The 11873-nt window shown below is 49.5% G+C and overlaps 1 protein-coding gene across 1 annotated transcript in view; it reads right to left on the bottom strand.

Annotated features, from left to right (window-relative positions):
* Positions 1-3692: 3692 nt before the first annotated feature.
* PMEPA1 (prostate transmembrane protein, androgen induced 1) overlaps positions 3693-11873 on the bottom strand; it is a 58229-nt gene continuing 50048 nt past the window's right edge. Inside the window, exons 3-4 of the mRNA XM_060184645.1 lie at positions 8461-8514; positions 3693-7808 (exon numbers count right to left, since the gene is read on the bottom strand). Of these exons, the coding sequence (XP_060040628.1) occupies positions 7260-7808; positions 8461-8514 (603 nt within the window). The 3' untranslated portion in view covers positions 3693-7259. The remainder of the gene's footprint in view (positions 7809-8460; positions 8515-11873) is intronic.

Below are 11873 nucleotides of genomic sequence, written 5' to 3'. Positions count from 1 at the left end.
CTGGAGGCAAAAAAAACAAACAAACAAAAAACAAAAAACAAAAACCAACCAACCAACCAAACAAAAAATATGTGGAGAATGGCCCTTTTGTTTATCTTTGGTTATGGTGCTACAGCCACAAAAGTCCACTTGCAGTGACGTGCAGGAGGGCAGTCACAGCCTATGGGGAGTCTAGAGATACGGAGGCCTTTCTGTGACAGGGCAGTTAGTAATATGGTGGAGCAAATTCTCAGCTCCACCATGCCAGCACACAGACAACATGGAACTAATTGGTGTGGCTGTGTTACAGTCAGATTCTACTTACAAAAATAAGGGGGGGGGGGGGGGAGACAAGTGGGGAAGTAGGGAAGCTGGTCCAAGGGGTATAGTTTGCAGACTTTACCCCAATACAGATGCAAACAGCCCCCTCAAAAACAAGGCAAACCTCCGAGTGATGCTGGGACACTGCCACTCCTGAGAATGTCTGGTTTCAGAATTACTCTTCCTGGGCACCACAACCATTGCTTGCATATTGTCTGCTACCTGTGGCCAGAAACTTTCAGATGATGCAAGGAAGCTGCTGGCATGGTGAGGCTATATTATACGGTAGATGGCCCATGGAAGTATGACTATTCTATCCCTTGTGAGCTTCTGGCTCTACTGGGGTAAGAGAAGATAACTTTGGGTTCCTGGGCAGCTAGAACTTATACTTCCATCTGCCACTCTTCCCTGAGTATGAGACAGCTGCCTGAAGGGACAGTGTAGGTTAGCAGGTGAGAGTCAGTGGAAGCCAGCTCTGCCTCACTTTCCATACCTGTAGAACAGGAGTACCATGGGAATGAGAATTGCTGGAAATTATCAGCCCTTGTCATCCCTCACAGATGGCTCGGACCTCAAGCAGCTCTGCTTCCCAGGGGGATTGGAGGTGAGCCATGAATTCCAAAAGCAACACAGTACAGCATGGAGGAGGACCATTGATTGAAGTTCAGGGCATGCAAGAAGTCTTCCCGGAGAAAGCTTTGTCTGAATTGGCTTGTAATGCTTGAAGAAGAGTCAGGACAACAAAGGAGCTAGAAGATGGGGTTTCTAGGTAGCCGGGGGCAGCGGGGACAGGGACATGAGAATGATGGAGAGTGCAGAGCTCACAGATGGGCCGTCACACCCCTGCTCCCCACCTGCAGGGGAGTTACTTCACAGGCAGTGAAGCAGGTCTGCAAGTGTCTTTCTCTTCCCCTCTGTCTTCCCCTCCTCTCTCCATTTCTCTGTCCTATCCAACAACAATGACATCAAGAACAACAGTAATAACTACAACAATAAAACAAGGGCAACAAAAGGGAATAAATAAATAAATATATAAAAATGGGCTGTCACGATGCTTTTTGGCTGGATCATTGGGTGGGAGTGAAAGAGAACAGAGAGGGTCTGCAGGGCTCCCCTTGCAACCTTGGTGGTCAAGGAAGACTCCACGCCTTCTGGGTTTAGGGTTGACATTGCCTCAATCTTCCTGAGGAGTGAAAGCAGTCAGGGCCAAGAGAGGCAGTAGACACAGTTGAGAGGGAAGTTAGGGAACTTCTTTCCACCCCAATAGGTGGGCAGTGTGAGAGAGAAATGGCTTCAGGAAGGGGGGGTTGGGGGGGTGAAGCATCCCCCTACAGTGGCTCTACACCAATTCAGAATTATTTTTAAAATTTTTGCCCAATGAAGATGTGACAAACATTAATTCTTTTTATTTATTTGTTTTCCTTTTTGCCCTTGTTTATTGTTGTTGTGGTTATTATTGTTGTTATTGATGTCATTGTTGTTAGATAGGACAGAGAGAAATGGAGAGAGGAGGGGAAGACAGAGAGGGGGAGAGAAAGATAGACACCTGCTTCACTGCTTGTGAAGCGACGCCCCTGCAGGTGGGGAGCCGGGGGCTTGAACTGGGATCCTTATGCCGGTCCTTGCATTTTGTGTCGTGTGCACTTAACCCACTGCACTACCGCCTGGTCCTCCAATTCAGAAATTCTTACAGGAAGTCCCAGCTGCTAAGCCTGGTGTTGGATTACAGGGGAAGAAGACCTGTCTGGATGTCAAGATGGTCACCCTGTCTGCAAGTCAGACTCTTGCAGCATCACCAGTTGGGGTGGGGCTGCCAAAAGGATAGGAGTCTGTTTTATCACTGTGAGTCCCCAGTACCTGTAGTTGGCAGTCTCTGGCATGAGAGAGAGAGAGAGAGAGAGAGAGAGAGAGAGAGAGAGAAAGAAGAGAAGAGAGAAGAGAGAAGAAGAGGAGAAGAGAGGAGAGGAGGGGAGGGGAGGGGGGGAGGGGAGGGGAGAGGAGAGGAGAGGAGAGGAGAGGAGAGAAGAGAAGAGAAGAGAAGAGAAGAGAAGAGAAGAGAAGAGAAGAGAAGAGAAGAGAAGAGAAGAGAAGAGAAGAGAAGAGAAGCTTGGGCCCTCTGGTCACTCTTTTGACAGTCAGGCTGATACCGGTCGGTCACTTTCCTGATCCTCACCCCACAACATCTTACTTCCAGGCTGCTGTGCATGGGAGTGAGAGGCTCCCAACCAAGGGAGCTGATTTGCTACTCCTTGGGGAGCCCTACCAAGACCCCCATACCAGACTGGCTAACTCCTTCCTAATGTGTCCAAGTTCAAAACTCAGCCTTCTACAAACCTCTGGCTCCGAACATCTGGCTGTCGTTGCCCTCACCATGTTGTGCCCAGATCCTGGCTTATGGTGGGGCATGGTGCACTGTTCGCCCCACCCCCCACTTCTGCAGTATTTCCAGCAATGCTAAAGTAAAATAACAAAAGGGTGAAAGGAGAACCACCCTCCCCCAACCTTACCCAAGAGCTCCGCATCCTGCCTGACCCCCAGCTGGTGCTCAGTGCATATTAGCCTTTTTAATTCCGGCCATTATTCAGAACAGATGGCTGCAGGTGCATCTGCTTGGGCTATACTCTGAGGGGGGTTCCCTTTGGTTTAGTCTCTGGGGTCTCCCTCTCTGACCAGCAGGGGAGGGGTTATGGTGATGCCTGTGTGCTCACCCAGCACCTGCAAACAGACCCAGTGTCTCAGGAGGCACTGGGTTAAGTGAGGGAAAAAGTCCCTGGAAGCCCTTTCTTAATTAGAAAGGTTAATAAATAGCCCTTTTGAGGACTCACAGGCAGTAAATATCTTTAAAAAAAAATTTTTAATATTTTATTTCTGGGTAGAAGCAGAGAGAAATTGAGAGGGAAGGGGATGATAGAGAGGGACAGAGACACCAGCAGACTTTCTTCACCACTCACGAAGCTTTCCCCCTGCAGATGGGGAGCGGGGCTGGAACCCTGAGCACTGTAATGTGTGCACTCGGCCAGGTGTGGCACTGCCTGGTCCTGGCAGTAAGTATGTCATGCAAACCCTAAAACTAAGGCAGTCTTTAAAACCTCATCAGGGCTTTCTTTCATCATGGCTCTAGAGACATCTAAGAGTGAAGAGAAGTAGGCACATAGAGCAGAGGGACACTTCCTTATTAAAACTGTTGGCCTGAGCAAATGTTTCCAGAGTTCTGGAAGGCTGTCTGAAGGGAAACAGAGATTGTAGGTACTGCTCAAAGTCACACAGCAGCAGGAAAGGATTCCCTTCCCACCAGAGGAACCAAAGGAACCAAAGCATTCTCACAGAGAGACGGGTGTGGAGAGAGGAAAGCGAGGTGATCCAAGAAGACAAAAAAAAAAAAATAAAGCATCTTTCCAAAGAACTGTAAAATTTATTGTCATAAGTATTGCAGCTTTTCAGAATGTCATCATTGCCACTAATGATTATGGATACATAACAAGCGATTTCATCAGGCCTGTGGATTCACATCCAGATACAGAGTCTGAGGCAGCAGCTATGTGGGGGCGCTGTGCCCAGTGTGCCACGGAGAGTTTACGTAAGTCGAACAGCAGGGGGACAGCTGCAGGGGGCAGGGCCCCCACGCCTGGAGTGCAGGCGTGGCCAGGAGTGCGGAAATGTAGTATTAGGCAGGCAAACAAGGATGATGCAGTGTGTCCTCCTGAGCCATCCTACAGCGAGATCTGAAGAGCAGTTTTCAGAAGAATAATATCTTTTTTGTAGCTGGGAGGTTGGATGGAGCTGGAAGCTTTGTGTTGCACGAAGGAAAAAAAAAAACAACATAGTAACAACCTCTAAAAACATACAGTTCACTGAGAAGACAGACAAGGTGAGAGTGGATGGATTTCTTGCCCCGCCTTAGGGTTCACTAGCTGTCGGGAGACAAGTCACTTTCAGCTCTGGGCTTTTGGGGGTGCATAGATGGCTCTCAGCACACTTTGCGAAATCCGTCTGCGCAGACCTAGGCTTTGCAGAGGGAAATGATTTTCCTCTGTAGGCAGAAGATTGACAAGCAGGAGAGCAATAGTGATCAGAGAAAGTGGGGCTCCACCCCATCCTGAGCTCTCTCTTCTGGTCCCTTTCCAGTCATTTCAAGAACCCCCCCCTTCCTACAGGAAAAAGGGGAGCACCTCTTGAGGAGTACTCAAAAGCTTGTCAAACGGCCAACATCTAGAGGCAAGAGAGTTGCCTCGGAGTCTGGGGGCCCAGTAGAGCAACCCACAGCTTAGCTCTGGTGTGGATTCCCAGAGAAACCACCCATCTGCTTTTTGTTTTGGAGGGGGTCACACCCTGGCTGTAACAAGCTATTCCACCATGAACTTCTGCTCTAATCATCAGCCAGGAAAGAAATCCCAGGACACAGCAGCACAGAAGTCCCAGCCTCAACACTGGGCGGTCATCAGAGGGGCATGTTCTGCCTTCAAGCCAGCTGAGGTCAGAGCCCACAGTCCTGCTTTCTTCTAACTCACTACAAATATAGGCCATACTACAAAGCTATAAGATGCAGTATGGCTTTTTGATCAGTGACAAGAGGCTGGAGAGGGTTAGGAAAGGGTCGCCTGATGGAGCTAGGCAGATCCACTGCGGAGGACAGGACAACACTCCAGAGGGCAATGGGGATCTTGGAAAAGAAACAGAAGCCCTTTGTTGACCAAATAGGGAAGCCATCCTGGTGAGCAGGGCATTGTCCTGCAAGGGACCCATGGGTGTGGGGGAGGGAGACGGGACAAGAGGGTTGGCTGCTTCCTTAATAAGGCACTAGGGAGACGCTTCACATAAAGCAAAGAGACATCTTTAAAAATTGTATCTATAAATGTGTCCCTGTACCTTGCAGGACAAACTAGACTGAGCGACCTCTGAAAAAAATCCTTGGGGAAAGAGCAGCAAAGTGTGGGCTGAAGACCCCGCAGGAAGTCAGTTTTGGTGACAAAGCACCAGAACATTCTGCAGGCTGGCTGGCGAACACTTTCTCCTGATGCCACGTCCACCTGTTGGTCCCTGTGTTCTTAAAATGGATGTCCACAAACAGTTCAACTGTTCAGAACTGCAGAGCCCTTCTCAGGCTTTTGTTTTTCAAGTAATAATGAAAAATAAAAAATAAAAAAGGTCGCCTAGAAAGCAATAGTTATTGCTTCATGTATACCCTTCCTCCCCCCTCCCCTTAGTCTAGTAGTTAGTATTCTGCCCAAAATGAAAAAATTACCTCCGTGGGATGGTGATTTTTATTGGGGGTGGGGGGAAGGACTGCTCCAGCAGGGGTGGGGTCACCCCATGGAATACCGGCAACTTCCCATTGGGAGGAAAGACTCCCAGCTTTCCCCACTGTCCCCGGAAAATGCCAAAGGACTCTCCCTGCCACACTCCACTCTCTCGTCACCTCAATTTGCACACACACGCCACCAAAAGGGGGTCCCCAGTCCCCAACCCACATCTCACCAAAGTCCTGGTAAACAAGCACTATGTCTGATAAAATGCTCACAACAACACAAATAAATAAAAGCATGATTGTTTGGGGGGGAGGAAATAAAAAACAGGAGGAGAAGGGAAAGAACTCGTTGTCTAAAGTACAAGTTTGAGAAGGTTTAACTAACTGGTTAAGATTTCTGCATGTCCCAGGAGGAACCTGGGTCTCTCTGTTCGCCTTTTTATTTTTATCTCTCGTCATCTGCGCATTGGCCTGTTTGGTGAGAACAGATACATAAAGAGCAAATGAATGATGAGGTCAAGTTCCTAATGCTCTAGGCCTCTCCAATATACTAGTGGATTGTACCAACCTTCCTTAAGGAGTTTTGGAGCCGGCAGAGCTGCCACCAAGGTGTCTACAAGACACCCTCCAGCATCTCCCTGGTGATGGATACAGAAAACCTGTCATAGGAACCCTGAGCCCCTTCCTACCAGGACTTTCCTGGTTAAAAAAAGAAGAAGAAAATGAAGGTTCCTTCAGCTACTGGTCTATTTTCATCTTGGGTGAGGCAAAGGCCACACCCAGAACTTGCCTCCTTAGTAACTTTCCTCTTGGCTGGAGCTCTGAAGGCTGACTGCTATGGCCCAGAGGGGGAAGAAGGGAATGTATCACGAGGTAATAAACCCATTTCCAGGCAGGAGCATCATCTTTGCAAGAAGACCCCCCACCCACCCACCCATGCCCCCATCTCCAAAGTGGAGCTCAGTCCCTGCCCTCAATCCACTGCAACATTCCAAAATTTCTCCCCTTAAAGTTTCGACAGACACGATAGAAGTTTCCATCAAACAAGCACTGACGTATTTATATTAAAAAATAGTGCAAAAGCTCAACATTTATATAAATAACTTCTAAACCCCTGCTTTTTAATTTCTTTTTATCTTTACAAGGTTAATACATACTTTCTGAGTTGGCACTCAAAAAAATTGCCGTTGGTTTCTCTTCTAGTTCAGAAAACCACTTTTTTTTAATAGGCCTCTTCTAATACAAAAATACTCCTGCCCTCGCACATACAGTTTCTCTTATTATATATATATTTCTATATATATATATATATATATCATATTGCAGATCTTTAAACAAAAGTTTTTGTGCAAATATGTCTTTAAAGTTTAAGTGAAATCATCATACACAAAGAAAAAGAAGCATTCACACACGCAGCTCAACTAGAAACAGAAAAGACTAGAGTAGATTTTTTTTTCTCTTTTGCCTTCAAGACACAGCTCAACAAAGAAACATGGTGCTTTTTGTTTGTTTGTTTGTTTGTTTTTGCAAGCTTTCTTAGCTTGTGCATTCAGACCAGACAGAACACACAAATATTTATATACCGAGTGGAGAAGGGTGGTGACGCACCCTATTTTTCAGTGTGGTCCGTTCTCCTCTCTTACGAAGTGCCAAGTGTTTTGCCTTTTCCTTTTTTTTAACCCCACTACTGCCCCAGCTGCACCCCTGGGGTTTCCTAGAGAGGGTGTCCTTTCTGTTTCTCCTTTTCTTTGCTGCTCCAGGCGGCCGTGGTCTCTGGGGGCGTGATGTGTGTGTGGTGGAGCCTGGACCCCTCCAGCAAGGGTGGCCCACTGCTCTGCTGGTGCTGGAAGGAGGAAGAGCCGGGGTAGTGGCCGATGACCTCGCTATAGGTGGGGGGCGGCCCCTCCATGCGCCCACCGCCTCCATAACACGTGGCACTGATGCCCGAGTTACTGCTGGGGGGGCAGGGGCCACCCAGAGCGGCATTGTCCATCATGTCACTGTCGAAGATGGTTCTGTTGGGGGGTGCACGCACCGACTCACGGTTCAGCTCCAGCTGTTGCTCCGGGTCCCGCAGCTGGAGGGTGCAGGGGCCCTGGTAGGGTGGGGGCTCCTCACCATCTGACAGTGAGATGGTGGGAGGCAGGTCAATCTCATGCTGCAGGTATGGATAAGTAGGCTGGAAACGGTGGAAGCGGTCCCGCTGGGTGAAGGGGGGCACGGCCAGGCGGTCAGAGGGTCGTGGCGGGGCGTAGACCTGTGGCTGGGAGTGAAAGGGAGGCAGAGACGGTGAGGGTCTGTATAAGTCAAGTCTGAAAGAGCTGGGCAAGAAGTGCACTCAGTGGGGTCCTGCCTGGGGCTCATCATTAGGGTCAAAACAGAGGCTATCTTTACTTCTGATGTTGCAAGCACATATTGTGAGCTCCTTGGGGGGCAGGAATATGCCATCTCCACAGTAGTCAAGCATAAATATTTTTTTGAGTTTTTTTTAAATTTTATTTATTTAGTTTCCCTTTTGTTGCTCTTGTTGTCTTTTTTATTGTTGTTGTAGTTATTATTGTTGTTATTGATGTGGTTGTTATTGGATAGGACAGAGAGAAATGGAGAGAGGAGGGGAAGACAGGGGGGAGAGAAAGATAGACACCTGCAGACCTGCTTCACCGCCTGTGAAGTGACTCCCCTGCAGGTGGGGAAGCCGGGGGCTGGAACCCGGATCCTTACGCTGGTCCTTGCGCTTTGCGCCACCTGCGCTTAACCCACTGCGCTACCGCCCGACTCCCAAGCATAAATCTTTTAAGGACAGAGCTATGACCGTTAGCATCCAGTACTCTTCCAGCTTGGGGGTGGGGCAATTGGGCTGGGGGCCTTGGGTTCCCACCTGGGATGTGGAGGTGGGGGGAAGGGCTGGATCTCACCTCAGGAATTCCGTTGCCTGACACTGTGCTCTCAGAGGGCCAGAGGCATCCTTCCTGTGAGAAGATGGGTACAGACAGGGTCAGTACAGGCAGGGTCACTCTGGACATTTCAGAACAAGCCAGAAACTGGCTTTGAACTTGAGACACCTGTGGTGTATGGAATCTCTTCTTCTTCCATGTCTCCATCCCCACTTGGCCTTTGTCCCGAGTGTCAATCTTGGACATGGCCACAATCATCTAATCACTGATTTCTTAGCTGCTGTCCCCCATTCTAACACCTACTTGAATCCCTGCTATCACCCATGGACTGCTCCAACCACCAGATGTGTGTCACGGAAACCCAGGGGAGAAACCCACCTGGGGGAGGTAGACGTCAACTGACAAGACATGCCGTGAGCCACATGGTTAAAGGTGGAACCGAAGGGTCAGGAAAGTGGGGCCAAAGCCAGGATCAGTCAGTCCCGGGGGAAAAGGCAGAACCTGCTGGTGTGTAGTAACATCCCCAGGCATGGAGGATGTGTGTTTTCTTTAAATCTCACAACTTTTTTGGGCTGGGATTGAAACATGTTTCCTAGAGGGTTCACCAGCAGTTTGGGAAAAGAGGAGAAATGCCAGGATTCCAATTCTCCATATAGCCACAAGGGGGCTCTGCAGCTCTCAAAACTGAAATGGAAGCACTCACCCCCTCCAGACTCAATGGGATACAATATATGCCAGGTGCAGGGAGGCTAAGGACACCCCCTTGCCATGAATATGGCATCTTGTTACTGAAATTGGAAATTATTAACACCAACAACACACCGGGCATTCTTTAAAGCACTTCTTTGGTGGTGGAGAGGCATCAAGGTTGGGTTATCACTGGGGCTTGGTACCTACACAATGAATCCACTGTTTCCAGTGGTCGTCTTTCTTCTTTTTTTAATTCTAGAAATTGATGGGGGGAGGGTATGGTGGAGGAGAGAGAGAGAGAGAGAGACACGGAGGGAGGCACGTGCAGACATGCTTCACCATTCATGAAGCAGGTGGGGGCTAGGGACTTGAACCCAGGTCCTAGGCATGGCAATGGATGAGCTTAAACGGGTGCACTAGTCCTAAAACATCCTCTTGATTCTACCAACAGACTTACAAGACACACTGAGGCCCAACAGCTGGGATCCCTCCCTCTCCTTCTGTCTCTAGACCAATCCAGTCCTGACCAGCCCTGCAGGCCCTGTGAGCTCCTGCCTGCTGCTGGGGAGTGGTGCAAGCAGGAGGCCAACCTGGAAGAAGCATGACTAGCCCTTGTCTAGCAGCAAGGACTTGCATGAGGGTGCTTCCAGCATAGATCCTAGAAACACCCACCAGCCTTATTTCTCCTGGGGAAGCTGCAGATTACCTCACCTCCTCCAGGAAGGCTTCTGGGAACCACTTAAAGGGCTAGTGCCTTTCCCAGGTTCCCATGGCACCTCAGATCCCACACTAGTCCCTTACCATACTGCAGACTATGTTGCACCTATGAGCAGCCCTGTGCTCACCGAGGAGGCATCCTTCCTGCCCAGGCCCTAGCAAGCAGTCTGGTGCACCACCAGATGCACATGCCAGACGGGGGGTGGGGGATGGGGGTGGGGGAGGTTTCTGATGCTTCCTTGTCCGCTGACTCCATCTATATCCCATCCAGCCAGAGGCCTTGGCTCCTCACTATAGTGTACAGCCCAGGTGCACTCACCTCTTCACAGCCTCAGCCCAGGTACCCAGTATGATAATCCAAGCGTAGTGACAGCCCTACAGCCCTACCTAAGCACCATCTCAGGCCCTGTAAAATGCAGGCTCTGATGCAGGAGGGCTGAGGGTGAGAGAGCTACATGCATAGCAGCTCCCAAGATTGGATTCTTAGGATCTCCAAGAGGTCTCTGCCTCCACATGGTCCCTTACACCTCAGAGAAGCCACCAGAGGAGAGTCTCCCCACTAGGCCAACATAATCCTCTCTCACACACCTCTGTGACCCTGCTCTCACTGTGCTCCCCATAGTGAATCCCTCATCTGGACTAAGAGCTGATCGTCGGCCAGGGAAACAGCACGATGGTAGTGCACAGGACTTGTATACGAGAGGTCTCAGGTTCAATCCCTGGCAAAATCAACAGCCAGAGATGAGTGGTACTCTGATAAAAATGAAACAAACATATAAATATGAGGCTGGTCACCAGACAGCATCTACAACATTTCTGAGGCCCGATAAACACCCTATCCTCTGCCTTCTGGGCCTGATCCATCAGAAACTGAACCATTTGCCCTCTCTGCGATGAACTCACTTGCCCCTTGAGTCTCCATGTGGGTGCTGACTCCACAGGGCTGCCTTGGCCCTTGCTGCACCCCAGCCCCACCTCTCTGCCTGGAAACTCAGAGGCCACATGTTTTAGAACCCGGCACAGGCGTGCCATACAGTGATGCTTAGCAAACACTACTCGAGGTCATAGGTCTCTGTATACAACTTCTTTCTGTCTTAGCAAATAAAAAATAAACAGGTGTCTGTGGATAGTCCCAGTGCCACACAATGAATAAACTAACAGTGCCGAGGAGTGAAAATCCAAAGCAGGAATTATCTGTCCAAACTGATGCCTGAAAGCATAGCTCAGGGGCCCTACACAGCCCAGAGATGAGCAAGAGGCCTGCAAGGGTGTGTGGGGGGGGGGGAGGGGAGGGGGGCTACACATGTCTTTGCAGGTAAACACACCTTCACCTACCCACCTTCAATCTCTATAGTAGAGGGCACCATTACAAAGAGTGGCCAAACTTTCTGGGAGAGAGAGGGAGAGAGGAGAGAGAGAGAGAGAGAGAGAGAGAGAGAAATATTTCAGGAGTCTAGGGCTCCTCTGTATTTCATGTTCATCCTTTGGCAGAGCAGGGCAGGGCAGGGCAAGCCATGAGATGGGAGGAGGGCTGGACCCCAGGCACACAGCAGCAGCCTTTGGGTCCCTCTGGGAGGTCACCAGCCTCTCAACCTCCACAGACAAGCCCTGTCTGGCAGGGGCACCCCAGGGGACTTGCCACACTAGCTGCAGGACTAACAAGGCTCTGTGTTTACCCAGTCAGCATCCCTGAGGTCCCCGAGCAGGTAGCTGGGGAGACAGGGCTGGGGTGGGGGGAAGACTTCTTGGGTATTCAGGAAGCAGTGTACAAACTCTCACCTCCATCTAGGTGCTACTCACAGAGCTGATCCCCTCTCCACCTACACACACACACACACACACACACACACACACAAAAAAAAAAAAACCTGCCTCTCCATTCAATATATATATATATATATATATATATATATATATATATAAAATAGGCCTACTAACTGTCTACAAAACAAAGCCCCCCCAAAATCTTCATCTGCACTATTCCAGCCTTTAGGTTCATGATTAGTCAACAACTTCTTTGGCTTTAT

Source organism: Erinaceus europaeus, chromosome 1, assembly GCF_950295315.1.
Source record: "Erinaceus europaeus chromosome 1, mEriEur2.1, whole genome shotgun sequence".
Lineage (NCBI taxonomy): Eukaryota > Metazoa > Chordata > Mammalia > Eulipotyphla > Erinaceidae > Erinaceus > Erinaceus europaeus.
This window is presented reverse-complemented; position numbering and strand designations above follow the sequence as displayed.